The 17,056-nt window shown below is 48.1% G+C and overlaps 2 protein-coding genes across 2 annotated transcripts in view; one reads left to right on the top strand and one right to left on the bottom strand.

Moving 5' to 3' along the window:
* The first annotated feature begins 370 nt into the window (after positions 1–370).
* Positions 371–4,509, top strand: LOC144130462 (uncharacterized). Its single transcript, XM_077664383.1, has 3 exons — positions 371–473; positions 1,868–2,163; positions 3,588–4,509. The coding sequence occupies exons 1-3, from the start codon at positions 471–473 to the stop codon at positions 4,069–4,071; spliced, it is 783 nt and encodes a 260-aa protein (XP_077520509.1). The 5' UTR covers positions 371–470; the 3' UTR covers positions 4,072–4,509.
* A 5,234-nt stretch (positions 4,510–9,743) lies between these two features.
* LOC144128706 (cytochrome P450 3A9-like) overlaps positions 9,744–17,056 on the bottom strand; it is a gene marked incomplete at its 5' end in the record, with an annotated part of 47,201 nt that continues 39,888 nt past the window's right edge. The window contains 2 exons of the mRNA XM_077662332.1: positions 9,744–9,989; positions 13,735–13,900. Of these exons, the coding sequence (XP_077518458.1) occupies positions 9,912–9,989; positions 13,735–13,900 (244 nt within the window). The remainder of the gene's footprint in view (positions 9,990–13,734; positions 13,901–17,056) is intronic.

The raw sequence follows: 17,056 nt of genomic DNA, 5'->3' as shown, positions 1-17,056 counted from the left end.
CGCTTTCTTTCTTTTTCTTTTTGCTTATTGCTCTACACGCCCTGTAAAAGCGCCTCTACTGCACAGTAGGCGAATTACATTACAAAAGCAATTAGTTAATTAAGGCCAATAATTAGCGTCACCAATTAATGTGGACGATGATGTGCATTATTAAACCAGTATGTAATGGCAACAAGCGTTTCGATGTCTTTGGAGTGGCGCTGCAGGATGCCCCCGAGTTGCTGTAGGGACCCTTTAACGCTACTGCGTCCGATTCTTGAGGTGAACTTAAGGTTCTCTATAGCTTTTGTTATTCTACATGTCTTGGCGTATGCCCAGTGGTATCGTTAAGGTCTCTCTGGCAACAGATATCAGCATTATGGGCGCGAGATAACGCGACGCTAAAAGAAGAAGCTGTGCGTGATTGACAGGCCTCGCGCATCTCTCGTTCTCCCGCCTCAGCGTCTGCGAATACCAAGAGCGACCTCACAATGGTAAGAACCATATTTGTTGCACCCTTTCCGCGTGGCTCATTCGCTTGTCATTCGCACTAAACACATGGCTGCTCAGAGCCTAGTGCAGGCTGCACCAAGAGCATTGACCGGAAGCGCCTACTGAGTGGCTTGGTCTCATCGAGGCTTCAGTGACTGCTTTGATGGTGTTCGAAGCAGTAAAAGGAATTGTCTCTGAATTTTATTCCCGTCTGGTTAATTCCTGGCATGGTTAAGTTGCAGTAACTCAAACTAATTTATGTCAGTCGCAGTGCGCTAGCTAATTTTCTCGAGCTGCAAGAAAGACTGAGCTATTCCGAGTTCATATGCTTCAAGCTGTAAGACTTCATCTGGCTGCGCCGTTTAACCATGTTCGTGTTTGGGCACAGGCCGTAATTTCCTGTGATATACCACCCATGCGGTTCGTAGCCGGAAACGATCGTCCATCACAAGCGCTTAGAAATGTAAGGAGCAAAACCTCTCAGCTCTTTACTGTTGGCCACTTCTGTGTAATACGTATGAGCGAACCACTCCTGCGCTACCTCTGATGCCAGGTTTCCGAATATTTGTGGTTAACAATTGAGTCAACGGTCGCACTGAATGTGATGGTGCAGACGCGCGGATGTTTTCGGAGGTTGCATTCGAGGGCAGCGCGCGTCCCCTACGTTCAACCCTCCGCATGATGGCAGGATCTCACCTCTGGCTTCTTGCTGCATCCGAGAGGCGTCATAGAGTTACTGTACACACAACCAAAGGCACCTTTGGTAGCATGTGCAGTAACTCTAGTGCTCCATGCCCGATGACGACAAGGGTTGCACAAAGCCAACCGCAGGCTTGACATGTGTGCAGGGATTGGTCACGTGATGGCGGATGACTGCCGCACTCAAGAGGACGAAGATAGCACTAGCTCCCAGAGCTCCCGCCTTCATCTGCTTTCCCTCATTCACGAACAATGTTCATGGTCAAGGAGCTCGACCGCTGTGTTCCGATGGAGGAAACATACAACACACCCGTGTACTATGCAATGTCGGCGAACGTATAGAATCCCCTCGTTCGTTCCTCGTTCGTTTCTGATTCTTTCACTTGCTGTTCTCACGGCGGTTTGAGGTGTCTAACGTGAGACGAGACACTTACTGCGCCTTTGTTTTCCTGGAAACAAATGCTTTTTTTTCCACTTCGCATTTGAGTACGCGAGGTCGTACAGCTGTCGGTGTGAAAAGATTTTGCGGAAGTTGAGTCAGCTCAGAACATAACATTGCACAAAAGAAATCGCTCTAATAAAGACACAAATTCCCTCTGGCAACAACCATTGCTATCCATAAAAATCGACACCACTCTTCCCTTGCACGCAATATGCGATAACAAGCATCCTGATCAATCGCGTTCTTGCGTCGCAGCACAAGACTAAAGGCCGCTTCCCGGGCGCCGGCCACATCTCGTTCGGTGACGAGGAAGACGAGACGCCGCTTACTCATAGAGAGAACCGTGGTGCGCCCTGGAGTTCCGAGGCTATGGCCTCGCAGTTGGAAGCCTATTGCCAAGCAGCACGCCACCAGAACGCGAAACCGAAGAAGCAGCGGGAGCAGAAGCGGAGTCGGCGTTCGCCTTTGGCGGCGAGCTGGTGTGAAGAAGAGCCTCGTTCGGCCTTCGGCCGGCTTGGGCGCACTCCGGCGTCTCAGAAGCGGCAGCACTGGTAAGGGTCTGTGTACCGGCTGCTTGCTTTGGACCATGCTCAAGATGAAAGTGCTTTCCACTGTGGTAGATTATACCAAAAGTTGTAACATTTACGTGCGTAGAGGATTGGATTTTTAAGTATGATTGATCACACCAGGATATATCGGTTCTGTTTCATTAGTCACTAAATGCAACGAACTTGCTGCGCTGGCTCAATGGTTCGGGAGCTTGGCTACTGATCCGTAGTTCCCGGTTTCGAACCCGACCGCGGCGGCTCCGTTTTTATGGAGGCGAAGCGTTGAGGCACCGTGTGCTGTGCGATGAATAATAATAATAATAATAATAATAATTGGTTTTGGGAGAAAGGAAATGGCGCAGTATCTGTCTCATGTATCGTTGGACACCTGAACCGCGCCGTAAGGGAAGGGATAAAGGAGGGAGTGAAAGAAGAAAGGAAGTGAGAGGTGCCGTAGTGGAGAGCTCCGGAATAATTTCGACCACCTGGGGATCTTTAACGTGCACTGACATCGCTCAACACACGGGCGCCTTTGCATTTTTCCTCCATAAAAAACGCAGCCGCCGCGATGGCAGTGCACGTTAAAGATCCCCAGGTGGTCGAAATTATTCCGGAGCCCTCCACTACGGCACCTCTTTCTCTCTCCATTCGTCCCCTCTCACCTTCCTCCCTCCCGGCGTATTCAGGTATTCACCGAGAAGCTAGACAATACTGTGTCATGTCCTTTCCTTTTTCCTTTCCTCGTGTTGAGAGCACGACAGAACCCAAACAAATTGCAGGCGTTGATTCTTTCACTGTTCGCTGTGCGACCGAAGAGCAACGATGTGGACCGAGACATGCAAGCTAACTGATTATATTTCCATGAAGCGCAATTCTAGCTGCGGATCCGATCCTTATGACGTTCGCCTTTATCTGACACCGCTTTCTCTCTTGTGCCTTGCAGCTCAACCAACCTCACCACAATATGTCGACATTTCGCGAACTGTGCCGAAACAAATGCAACCGTGGCACGCCTAATGCGCACGGCCTCGCCTATCGACTACACAACTATAATCACTGCTGTCGCCAGCTCGGCCGTATCTCCGTGACGTCACGGTCTGGTGTTTCTTGCCGCCGTCTGGGCAGGAATTCCATAAAACTTCAGTATTCCGCACTGATGATTGCGCAGAATGTACTGCTACTTAATTTATAATTCCCGATACGCCAGTAGATAATTTCGCTTACGACAGAGACGAGATCAAGTATAGGCATGTAGATGTAAACCTCGTGATCACTTACTTCCTCTTGTAGCCAAAGTATGATCCAGATTAAAGCTGAAGCCACTCCGACGCATGCTAGCATTAGATTTGACTGCCGCCACACAGTTTTAGATATAAGCCGCTTCACTGTGGTCGCCGGGCAAAGCCCTAAGGTCTGCCGCATCGCAGGTCGACGACCTGGTACATGCAGATGTCGGCCGTTGTCGTGGCGCTTGCACTGGCCGCCCTCATCGGCCTGACGTTCGCACTACGACACGCCGACAAAGTTCGTGACGCTGGTCGAGGCCTCGACGTTGACAATGACGATGCGGCGGCGGGCGAGAATGGTACGAGCGCCAACGCCACAAGCCATGAGCATGCGGCCGTGCATGAAGGTGGTGACGCTGCTTACAGCACCGGAAACGGAAGCAGGAGGGAAGAGCGTGAACCGGAACCCCACCCAGCTTCCGGTAACACGGACAACAGTGGCGGCCAGTCTAAGACCCCCGTGTACAACGCCCGCTTCTCTTCTGTAGCGCACCAACCAAGCATGCAAGCCACGTCACCTCCTTCTCAACACGGCCCAAAGGGAGCCGAGGAGTCCGCTAAGAGAATTCTGCTGCGGATGAACAGAAAGGAGTGGCTGAACAGTCGGGGCTGGCATCTGGCTTAGCCGACTTCGGTTTGACTGGTAACGGCCTTGGACTGACCTTAGGGAGACGCCTCGCACGTGCGCAGAACTCCTGTTCACGTCGTCAATTCGAAACGCGCTAAGTCACAAAAAAAGAAAAGAATTTTCTTACTTTCGCAAGGCAGACTAATCTTACTAAGTGCAGACGCTACTAAAATTATAATGCAAGTTTTCCGGATGAATTGATTTTCACAGATGCAATATGGGCGCAGCTGTGACCGATAACGAAAAACCGTTACGCTGATGCTGCACATGCGTTGGCGTCGGACGGCCTTGTCCCAAAGGGTGAAAGATGAGACGTGTGGCAAACCTACAAAGTTGCATTGCTACAAAGATACATCCGACAAAAAACTGAGCAGTACTATTTATGCATTTTCTCTCTGGCTGTGTCTTGTGTATTAAAACACTTTTCTATATCCAGCGGCTGTGATCAAGCAGAGTTATGAGGCAGAGTACTGGCGGCGATGAACAAATAGCACACTATAATAATGTTTGCCAGCGTTAGCGTTACGCTTGTGTACATGAAATGAAGCGAGTGATGACAGCACCCTTTCTAAACTTTTTGTCGAGGCAGACAACAGTATAAATTTCTGTGGCGCTTGTAAGACACACTGGGAAAAGATTTTGGAGCAGTGCGTTGCGTAAGCCTTTTTGCAGGGCGCATTAACGCACTCTGGGCAAATGCATTGAAACAATGGCCGTCATCAGAGGAAAAAATAAATTACTGTGCACAAGAAACAGTTATCGAGTGTTTAAGCAAATACGACACTCGTATTGCCAAGGCCATTTAGCGTCCAGTTGAAATGCATTTGATCAAAATGCCTTGCAAGTGCAGAATGTCACCCTTGTATAGCACACGTAATCGACGAGCACAACAAAAAAAGTAGCCTCAGCAAATCATAACATTGATAATAAAGTTCTCATTTAATTTATGTTATTAGTGGGCTATGCTTTAAAGATGGCTGCTTGTAAGTACGCCCTTATAAACCACCTGATAGGGCTTCGGGTATTACACGGCACTTGCCGCGTATTGCACCGCACTTAAGCCAGCAATCGCTGTCGACGCTGTAATGATCTCATCTCGGAGTAATTATAACCGCAATGAAATTTGCCGTCAAGCGTCGCCAATTGTCATTTTTAACCTAAGATCACCGCTAAAAGTACGAAGCACCAAACGCGAGAAGTGACACAGACAACGCTGGCAGTCGCTTGCCTATCTGTGTTTCGCGTTTTTGAGCAGCTAAATCAGAATTCATCCAAAGAAACTAGCTCAACTACACATCTTGTTGATCTTTGCGATACTATCATATTCATTTAAACAGTCTACTAAAGACCAACATTGCCTGCTGAGTCATTGAGACGGTCGTGGACTATGTCAGCATTATTCTTAGTCTCACAGGTTTCCTACGTACTACGTGATACGCGACACGTCCATACTATTGCATCGGAAACACTTCACGGAGCAGACTGCGATCCTGGCTTTGCACCGCCCGCCACATACCCGTGAAGCGGTAAAATTTGTGTTTGTGGCTTGTGGTTCCTGTATTCATGCCTTTTTTATGTTGGGCATGATCATTGAAGGAAAGCCGATGAATTTTACAAATGCCTGAGCCTTAGCCAAGTGGCTCTTCTGGTGGCAGCGATGCACGTCCATAGTTGTTGCCGCGTCCAAGATGTCGAGGAACTTGCAGTCGTAAGTGAAAATTAAAAAAAAAGGCCAGTTTAAGGCTTCTATCAAATGTGTTGTTGAGAACAAATAAGGATAAATGTGCGTTTTATAAAGCAGCCGAATTTGGTGCAAGTTCACAAATAAAAGTTGATAGTGACTGGATGCCGCGTTTATCTTGTCCACCTGAAAACTGCTTTTTTTTTTCTTCTGATGCGAAAATCGAGTTTTTCTGGTGTCGTTTAAAAGCTTTTCTTCTCTTAGCTGACATGTCCTGGTGGTACGCCGTGAGCGGCAAGGTGCCGTCAGGAGAAAGGCGCCTTGTCAGAAAAGGCCCCGCTCGTGCATTCTCCGGGTCCTTGGTTCGATGCTGAATACATGCGGGGTGAGGCCAGCATTTGGGCAGAAATGATTTCTCCTTCACCTCCTAAGAGGTACGATACGTTATGATATTTAGTGTTTAACGCACCGTACATGCAAATGCGCTATGACGGGCGCCGCAGTGCAAGGCTCCGGATTAATTTAGACTACTTGAGGCTCTTTGACGTGCACTGGAATCACACATCCCACATCCAAAAAGCGGCCGCCGCGCCTGGGATTTGATCCCACAACTTCGAACTCCGCAGCCGGTCGGCAAAGGCTCTGGGATACCACCGCTCGTTGAATAACTGGCGTTCCGCTTTATTTTGCAGACAAAAGGGCATTGTCATGGCGCATGCCTACAATATATGAAGGACATTCGCAGGTGCCCGGCTGATCCGGAGCCATATCCCACATATTTTTGAAGCTGTATGTATGGGATAAGTTCTCGCTAGGGTGAGGCAGTGAACATGCTCATGTTAATGAATAGCGACGTCCAAACGATAGGCAGACCAAAAACAAGAGAAATAGCAGCCCCTGGCTGAGGCCTCTAACCGACATTAAAGTCGCCTGGCTTTGCTATCGCGCAGCTTAACTCCAGGGTGCATTTCGATAGCTTTGACGCGTGCAACGTCGTCGAATGCATGAAATCAAACCCCCTTTGTTCGAAGAGCTTTCCAATGCGCCTGTGTGTTCGAGTCCGCATAGTTGGCTCCCTGTCATTTTTACGCCAATGATAAGAGGCATGACGGAGAGGTCAAAAGAACAACCAGGTTAAATTTCGATAGCTTTTACGCGTGCAATGGCGTCACATGCATGATAGCCACATGGTATGAAAGTGAACCCTTTTGTTCGAGCAGCTGCCGAGTGCGCCGGTGTGGTTGAGCCCCCATAGCTGCTGCCCTGGCATTTTTGCGTTGACGAAAACAGGCATGACAGAGAGATTGAAACAGCGCAAAGAGAAGAGGACACAAAAAAGTGACACACACACGTGGATTCTTTCTTGCTGTTTCGTTCATTCCTTAACGCACCTTCCAGTCAAAGTGAGCATTTTATTCCTAGAACAGGCGCCTTGTTCGGCTCAAACGTTAAGCTCTCGTGGTCTCAAAGGCGGCGATGAATTAATGGCCATCCTCTGCCTGATGATACAGAATGCAAGCTTGATTCAACAAGTATTGCTGAAGAACACGGAGAATAACTTAGATGCTGGTTCTTCAAGCCTGTGAGCTATCAGTATGAATGCAATGTGTACTACGTTTCAAATTCTGCCGCATCCGCTTGAGTCTGGTGCACTGTGTTTCGATAAAATAAAAATGAAACAGGTAACCGAGCAACGAATTCACCCCCCCCCCCCCCCCCAGTGCATGGGGTTGCTCTCGCTTCAAAAATGTCGCGGTGTTAGAGAACAATAAATTACAGACTGTGCTGATTTTTCCTTCGCTAGGTGCGAAAAAGCAGACGAAAAGGGAACTATTAATGAAAGCTTTGTACTCTGCCTAATTTAATTTTGATACTTTTCATAAATTCGCGAGCGCATGCATATCTGCTGCCTTGTGCACAGTGACCGAGCGAAAAAGTCGCACTGTTTGTTTCAGGCGTCTGTGTTTTTATGGAGTAAAAACGATAAGGGGCCCGTGTGCTGTGCGATGTCAGTGCATGTTAAAGATCCCCAGGTGGTCGAAATTATTCCGGAGCCCTCCACTACGGCTCTTTCTTCTTTTGTTCTTTCACTCCCTAATATTACTCTATGTGATGACGCGGTATGGTCATACGTGTTATACTACTGAAATCGAAGTAATTTTAAATGAATGTTGCTGCATGTTTGGTCTTGTTGCTTTGGCTGCAAACATAGGCAAATCGTCGAATTGTTAACATGTCGACCGGAGGAATTAAGACCTGAAGAAATGGGGGCATTTCCGATGTGAACGAGCAGTTCGGGTGGAGGAAACTCCTCGCCCAACTATCCATTCTACTAAAGGAACAAGGAGCCGAGGAGGTGACGGTGGCATCCGGTCTTCCGGGGCGTGTGGGTGTGTAGCGCAGTGTGGAAATTTTTCCCGATCATACCTCTAAACCCTCTGCAAAAGGACAACAGCGAAGAGCGGAGAAATAAATAAGATGCTCTAATAAAAAAAAAGCAACGATGCTCCTGCCTGAAGCGAACGACGGTTGAAGCAGCAGCAGTGCATTCCTGGACTCCGGCCTTCCTGGATTAGCGTCGTCCTCTACGTCAGAGGATGTGCTAGGGTGTGTGTGCTCGTGACGCCGCTTTCTATGAGCGGTGCATACGCGTAGAACGAGCGGCGACCGGATTGAACTAAACTCTCCGAACTTCATTCCCCAGCAACGGATCTAGGAACCATGGACCCCATTTAACGAGTCGGACAGTGGCCTATTGTATATTGCTAATACTATCTGCTTCTGGTTTGAGCACGCGACTTATTCACGCTGTAAATATGCAGAATAAAGCTTTCTTGTATAGCTCTCTTACGAAGGACCCCTGCTGTTCCTCCACCCACAATCCACACAAGCCCTGCTAGGCGGGACATGTAGACCGAAACTTGACACCGAAGCGAGCGTGCCGCGTCTAACAAGAGTGAAATGTAACGGACAAAATGCTCCATCAGTTTCCGCTCAAGCAGCTTGAGCGGATCTATAGCTAGGCATGGCAGAAATAAATATTCGCGGCTTGTTTTGACATGGAATAAATGAAGGGCCGAATAAAACAGACCGGTGCCTAAGAGGATCACGGAAAGTGGCAGTGTAGGTACGACGTGCACTCGAAGTTCATGCCACATTGCCAGCTTTGTCTTCAGGCCGTAGATGCAGCATTTCTTCCTACCCGGAGCTCAAAACAATGATAAGAAAAATTTCAAGCATGTTCTTTAGTTCTGAAATATACGACGACACCGTAGTAACGTAACCGGATTGTGGCTTATGCTTTTGCTTCCAGACGCTGTTATGCGTTACATACTCAACACTGTTTCACACAAAATTATTAACGCACTGTTTTATATACTTGCCCAGTTTTCCTTTCTCCCTTATTATTTTCTACGACCTTTTGTCGCAGCCGCTAAGTTTTTAGAAGCACGCCGGCATGCAGCCTATAAGCCTCTCCTCCAAAATGAAAACAGCGTCCCGGAAGTGTCGTTCGACTGCCGACCATAGCAGGCTTGCAATTCTCACCTTCTGCTTCTCTCCTAGTTCCAGCCTGAACTTGATCAATATTCTGGCCAGCGTTTACAGCATTCCTACGCAACGACGTTGACCTAAGCCGAAGGGCTGGTGCGCCATTTTGCGAAATATATATTCCGGAGAAAACCTGAGAAACGAAGAAGGAATGCACTGCAACACACTTTTTCACTTTGAGATGTTTGCAATGCGTCAGTGTGTTCTAGTGCTTAGCACTCACGATTTCACCGTTTGTAGGTACACGCATGTCAAGGCAGCAGTCGGTCATCCGCAGTATAACAATAAAAACGCCTATGTTTCTTAAATGATGCACTTCATGCAAGACCATGCTGAAAAGAGGGTACATTATCCACGCTATTCAGGTGAGCTGTGAACTATAAAAAAAATTGCCGCCAGTAGTGTGAAAAGCACCAACTACTGAATGCTGATTCTCGTTGACTGAGGTTTATCAATCTGTGAAGTAAAAGCACTGATAGAAGAGCATGGATGCGATCGCTTTGGGAAGGCCACGACCTTATGGCCAGCACAGGTTTCATCTTCGCCGGTAGCAACACTGTTGTTGAGCATCTGGTCGGTAACTCGGTTTTCCGGCCTCAATCGGGGCTCAGAGCCGACGAAAGACAACCCAGGGGCCAAGAGTGGGCTTTGAAACCACAGCGCAAGAATGAATATCCAGAAAGTCCTGCAGGTAAGTGCGAAGGTGTGAAAAAAGTTAGAAATCTGAAACCGTTCACGGTATGAATCGGTTCTGAAGCGTCCATATCAAAGCACTTTCGTTAAGACATACAGAATTGAATTCGGTTGTTATCTCCGTAGCTCACAATGGTTATTTTTCTTCGCTGAATGAACCGCAATTTGTTTGGAGGACTGAACTAATTATGCCCTTAATATAAAGCAGTCAGAAAGAAATATGAAATAGCCACTCGCATCTACTGGCCAAATGCAGACAGATGCCTAGGAAGAATAATAAAAGTAATGCAAGACAACGACCCAACTGTTCGCTTTTTGTAACAGCGTTAGGTGAGTCAAAGTAATAAATTGCTTCTGATCTAAATACCATGCCATGTTACAGGCTGAAACCCCGTGGGTCATTAAAAACAAACGATGACCTCTACGCGGAAGAAACACGCTCTCTTTTTTCTCCGAAGTTTAGCATGCTACATGCCACTATTTCAGTTCTCTGTATCTTTAATGTTTATTAAACTAACTGATAAACCGATTACTAGATGAAAGCGCCAACTAGACGTTGGGAACTGCTGTTAATAAGACTAGCTATAATAGTTTTTTTTTTCGTGAAAGGCAGCAATGTTACACGTATTGCTACGTTATATTTAGAAGTCATATGCGACTTTTTCATTGCCAGAGAATATAACAGGTCCATGTTTATAGCTGGCTCGAGGTTTGGCTTATGGGGTTTAACGCCCCTAAGCGACTCGGGCATTGAGAGAGGCCGTAGTTGTGGGGTCTGGAAATTTCGACCACCTGTGTTCCTTTAACGTGCACTCACATCGTACAGTACACGGGCCTCTTGCATTTCACCTTCATCGAAATGAGACCGCCGCAATCGACCCTGCGTCTTTCGGTTCAGCTGCCGAGCACCATAACCAATGAGCCACTGCGGCGGCTTCGCAAACTTTACTTTTACGCTCTATACAGTCATTACCTGAGGATATTAGTATAAAAATGGTTACTGAGTGGCTAGCTATTAAGCCTTCTTCCAGTTATTGTAAACATTAAAAACATGATGAGAAGAATACTAAAGATCTGCCCATAAATGATTTCTTATGCTCGTGCATAGCCCCCGTCAATTTACAAATTTCGTTCGAATTAGTGAACATGCATATGTCAGTATTAAGTATATACAACAGTTACAGTTAGTTTATAGATTACGCCTTGAAGGTACATATTCGACAGCTCTCCCGGGTTCCCTCTCAGCATCCTGCCGACCTACCTTGATGCACATTGCGCCATTTTGCTATTTCAATTTACGCTCTTCTTTAACGTGGAGCCAGCACCAGCCTCCTGTGCTTTTTTACATAAAGACACCAGGAAGGAGTTCAATTTATCGCTGACAGAATTAAAAGATTTCCATGAGCCCCACGGACACCGGCTACAGGCCTACACCTACGGGTCATTTAACTACATCGGATCTTCGTGCTCTACGTTAATCCCCGTAAGGGCCGCAGTAATGAGAGCCAATTCATTTAACCAAACTTCTTCGACGGGTGAAGAGCTTACAGCTCTTCGTGTCCTCACTGACTGTATCAATCAGGAAAGCCCTAGCAGTAGTCTATTTTCAATTGCTCAAAAACAACCCTCCAAGGCTTGTAAGCTGCTCTTCACCGTGTACCCCATTAAAACCCCATTTTACGCCGCGGGGTGGCTCAAGGGTTATGGCCCGAAAGACGCGGCTTCAATCGCGGCCGCGGCGGTAACATTTTGATGTAGGCCAAAAGCTAGCGGCTCGTGAGCTGTGCGATGTAAGCGCACGTTTAAGAATTAATCCCAAGTGGTAGAAATTAGCCGGAGCCCTCCACTACGGCGTCCCTCATAGCCTGAGTCGCTTTGAGACTCCAAACGCCGTAAGCCATAAGTCAAGCCATTCAAAACTGATCAGAGAGATCCGATAGCTACATCGGTATGCCATCAGTAAAGGGTACGATATCATCCATTAATGGCTACGAGGACACAGCGGTATCGCAAGCATTCACTGCGCGGATATGACCGGACGAAATGTCCACAACCAATGTGATTTTGTGTCGATCCGCATTTCAAATCGAGACCCAGCGGGGAATTCTAGCAACAAACTAGCCCAATTAAGAGCCTTGGCAGCGGGGAATATTTGGATACTCTAAGAGCGATCATGCTTGCCTCTTGGAATACCGGCCAGTTTTTAAACGCGCAGTTACCATCCCCAGGTCGTGACCTGGGGCTCCGGCTTCCACCAGACCTAACCGGAGTTGAAGGAGCTCCACTGTGTCTCCCATGGCTTCGTGTAGCATGCACGAACCATTGCTCCTTTGTTAAGGGTATGGCTGACAGCCCTGCATGTACCATCTGCGGGTGCGACGCGACTACAGGCCACACTCTTTGCTTTTATGTATGCCCTCCATACAGTGCCGAGAGGCAATCTCTGCGCGGTACATTTTAGGAGTCTTGACGCACGCCCGCTAACGGAGATGATGATTCTTGGACAGTGACCACGGCGATCGTCAGGTGTGAAGGCCTCCCAAGCACTGTTCCATTTCTTGATATCAGTGGACCTGCATGATAAGCTGCGACTTCACCGCATGCTGGCTGACTTTTGTTTTCTGTTACTTCCTTTTCTCCTTAAGTTTTCTATCCCCGAATCAATTTTCCTCCGTGCAGGGTAGCGAAACTGTTTTTTTCATCCGGTTAACTTTCCCCCCTTTCGTTCTCCTTCTCCTCTCAGGCTTACATAAATCCTCAGATCTCATGGAGCCTATGCTTGGTGGTAGATCTGGAGGGACCTGTCACGGGACCTAGCGTTCGGAACATGCATGCAAAAATTTTTTCGCCGCCCTTTGCCAAGGTGCGTTTGTTGTTTGACAGGCGATATTTGTAAATTCTACTATGGCCGACTGTTGCCAACCAGATTTACAGGCGCATGGCGCAATGTGTTCAGTTAGTATATTGACATCTTCGTCACCTTCGTTTGCCATCTTCTGCCATTTTCGTCACCTTTCGTGCGTTCGTTCTTCACTTCCGGGCGATCAGATTTAGCAGTGTGGAGCCATTGCCGTGCAGTGAAGCCGGATACGCCAAGAAATATTGTGGCTAGCTTAAGGCCAACGGCAGCTCTATTTATCCGTTCCAGTGTTGGCGCTATTTGTCCGCACAAGAAGTTGGGAAAGGGTCCAAGTCAGCTGCACGAGTCGCTAAGGCTTCCCGAAGCCTTAGGCCGGAGCGCTATGACACGTCATGCAGCGCGGGTCGCTGAGGGCGCTGGCCAGCATGCAGAAGAGACGCGGCTCAACACGGCAGCCCCAGAAGCACCAAATGCGACAAGTATCGACGAGTGCGCTGTCCTCCTCGAAGAGAAGCCTCTGATGGCAGCCGAATGTCCAGCAGCAGAGAAGACCTGGACAATACTAAGTAGTGGCAACTACCATCTTTTAGCCGCCTTAATGCACTATAGACCTTTCCTGCTATGCATTTCATGCTGACACCTAACAGGGATAAAAACCTTTTATGTGTGCCATGAAGGCGAAAACTGCCTGGTGTCGGCGCTAGACTAAAATCGCTCACCAAAAATAAACAGAAGGACAATTACGAATGAAAATGAATAAGAATAGAATCAGAATTGGCACTGAATGGGAAATGGACGTGATTGGACGTGATTGGAATCAATCCAAATGATCACACCTAAATTTATTTTCCTGTTTTTTTTTGTGTGTATCACCTACCTCTCTCTGCGAAGATCCCAACTCGAGACGAAACCCCTGAACGAGTCGGGCGATGGTGCAGTTCAATTGCAACAGGGCCATGCGCATTCCGACGCAGTTGCGGGGTCCAATTCCGAAGGGGTGGTGCGCCACCTTATGGAACCTGCCTTCGTTCTCGGGAGAAAACCTACAATGGACCGAAAAAAAAAAAACACTAAGATTTGAACGTGCACTGCTCCTGAAGTCACTTCCTCATGTTCCATTTCCGGATAACGTGCACTGGAGGAGGACACAGATCTCTTTAAGAGCTGCAATTACTCCCGTCTTGCACCAGACGGTGCCATCCTATGCGAGCCTTCGCCATAACCAGATCACCCCACCTAAGCCTCTGCCGCCTACCACTGCATTTCTATAGACCGGAATTCAGAGCCGCTCTCGGGCGCAGCCATTTTCCGCCGACTAGCGCGCCGCGTCCGGGCGTTTCTTTGCGGACTGCGGGGCTGCGCACGGCCGGTCTCTAGGATGGCGTGCGCGCTCTTTCGTACGGCTTGCGCATTCGCCGCGGAATAATAATAATAATTGGTTTTTTTGGGGAAAGGAAATGGCGCAGTATCTGTCTCATATATCGTTGGACACCTGAACCGCGCCTTTAGGGAAGGGATAAAGGAGGGAGTGAAAGAAGAAAGGAAGAAGGAGGTGCCGTAGTGGAGGGCTCCGGAATAATTTCGACCACCTGGGGATCTTTAACGTGCACTGACATCGCACAGCACACGGGCGCCTTAGCGAGGAATGCGAGTTTGTTTTTCTCGGGGAGTTACGCCGCCCGCCGCCGCTAGAGGCGCGACAAGCATACCGCTGGCCCCACGCCTGCATCTGCGACGGCGGGTGGCTTTTGCCTGGTTTCGCGCTGTAGCCCGGAGGTTCATGGTGAGCGTAGCACCGAAATCAAAGAAAACAAAATGCAGATGCTTAAGCTGCGTATCTTAGGTTGACCGAGGAAATGTTTTATCGCTGCTCCGCCGAACTGCTTGCTGTTTGAGGACACGAGTTCGCCCAATAAATAATTTTCGAGTTGGACGCAAGCACTCTTGTCATAATTCTGGCCTGACTAACGTTACTATAACGTAACAGAAGCAACCAGAACTAGCTGCGTATGCTGCTACAGACATTGACGCGCACTGAGTATTGCAATTTCAGAAATTATGTATGTCCAATGAGTGACTTCAGCTACCATAAAGAGCGCCATTTTTTGTTGTCCACGTATATTCAACCTGCGGCGTGTCCTGAAGCTGCCTAAAAATATTTGGATTCAATACCTTTGTAAAATATCTCAGATCATGCAGTTCAATGTCCAATGCCCTCTATTCTCTTAAATTCGGTGATTTTTATTACGATGTAAGCATCGCAAATCATAATTTTTAGTTCCTTACGCTGTAAACTAAGCCAGCTGTATCGCGCATTGCTGTGAGGTGTAGTGAAGCTCCATTAGGTTTCTTGCCGAAAACATTTTGGGGCGCTTCCTCGTTTCCTGAATGACGTGAGAAAAAATTCATGCTCTCGGGAGGTTTATCGAAACGGATGACGAGGCTGCAGAAATGCAGGAGAATGACGCAAAGCTGGTAGTCGTCGCCTCTCAGATAAGCCTGTTCGCTCGTGAAGGCTGATTTTATTGAAACAGAGCGCAGTTCCGAACTATTTTGCTTTGCGGGCAGTTCATGCTTGCAATTACTGTCAACAACTTAATTTCTGCGTTGTTATCGGGTGGAACTGGCGGTCGTGAGACGCCGCCAAACTTAAAAATGTCTTTCCAAGAGGACATATTGGGGGTCGCGTGCGTGCAACGTGCTCTGCTCCTGCGGCCAGGGTTGGGCTCCGTCTATACCCGTTCCTTTCGCGAATGATACGTTTTCGTGGGAAGCACCATGAATTCTTGCTAATGCCGCTTTTGTGCCCCCACCCAGTTGCGACGGGAGGCGGAAACAGACCCCATTGCGAAGGCCATAAGAAAAGCGCGCACTTCCCTCGAGAACGGCCGTGGGCTGTGGCAGCCGCGATTTTTGCCTTTCGGGCGGTAAAAAGACATTGTCCAGCATACTTTCACAGCGTGGTTGTGTTGCAGGAAGTCTTTGCGTTATCAAAGGGATATAACTGATGCGTTAATCATGACATTTAGTTTGACAATCACGCTAATTGTGCCTGCGCTTAGCACACGTACGCTCGAGCTGAAAACAAATTTTGTCATAGTTCATGCTATCTGGCACATAAAAAGGTATTTTCCCCTTAAGTTATCAAAGCTTGAATCAATATCAGCAGAGAGGCCCACTTTCAGGAATTCTGTGTCCCGAAGTCGCGTTTATTTTCTTCAGAAGCTCTCGCCGCGTGTAGCAGCGTTGCGTAACCGTTTGGCCAAGTGTCATAGAATGTCATAAAAACGTGTATGCATTGCTGTGATTCAGGCAGGTGCCAACAGCGGAGAGATACTACGGTCAGCCCTTTACCGCGCCGATCCCTCTGACATAAATGCGGAAATATCAACTTAAATTGGTAGCGGTCGTGCTTACATCCCCGTACACGAAATGTGTTTAACGGGAGCAATAGCAAGCTCAGCGCACGAATGTCGAAGACGTACTGGTGGTTGAAAACATGCGCCTTGCCTGGACAACCTTCAGTCTGCAGCTGGCCGATGCGGTTATCGCTTGCACATCGTTGCATTATCCATTCAAATCAATAAATATGCATACTGATGCATCAAATTATCATAGATGGTGGCCTACGTAAAAGACACGAGTCAAATGTCGCCCCAGAGCAGAAATCTGCTTGTAAGGACCAATTTCCAATCGCGCCCTGCCTGGTCGACTACACTTCGATGTCATCTTAACGAGTAACTACAGTGAACTAGAACACTATCCTAGTGGCGCGAACGGAAGGGCGCGGGCGTGCCGTTTGGCGTAGAAACCACCAGGTGGCTCCACTGCAACTTTTTCTAGCGGCGTCGCGGCGTCGTCGCTGGAGCTTGTGTGTGTTTCTCCGAGTCGTTGTTCCGGTGTGGTGTACTAATAAGCCTGTTATTAATAAACATGCATGCCATTTGCTTCAACGTAACCTCATAGGCACCTTTTTCCCCCTTTGAGCATTTCGGCGATGATCAAAAATCGCGTCGTCGTATGCCGTCTGCTACCGAGAACGGGCGCCGGGCAATGAGAGAGGCTCACAGATTTGTCGGTGGATGTTAGTTGTATTGGTGCATCTTTTGCCAGGCTGATATTCTTTACCTGCGATTATAGTTTGGTGCCATGGGCTTTAACGTCCTAAAGCAAATCAGGCTATTAGGGACGCCGTAGTG

The sequence above is a fragment of the Amblyomma americanum genome, chromosome 4 (assembly GCF_052857255.1).
Source record: "Amblyomma americanum isolate KBUSLIRL-KWMA chromosome 4, ASM5285725v1, whole genome shotgun sequence".
In the NCBI taxonomy this organism is placed as follows: domain Eukaryota; kingdom Metazoa; phylum Arthropoda; class Arachnida; order Ixodida; family Ixodidae; genus Amblyomma; species Amblyomma americanum.
This window is presented reverse-complemented; position numbering and strand designations above follow the sequence as displayed.

Bases quoted from the DNA above. Each gene is read 5' to 3' on its own strand.
- LOC144130462 (XM_077664383.1), top strand. The intron at 2,164-3,587 runs GTAAGGGTCTGT...GCCGCATCGCAG, and splicing joins TCTCAGAAGCGGCAGCACTG to GTCGACGACCTGGTACATGC.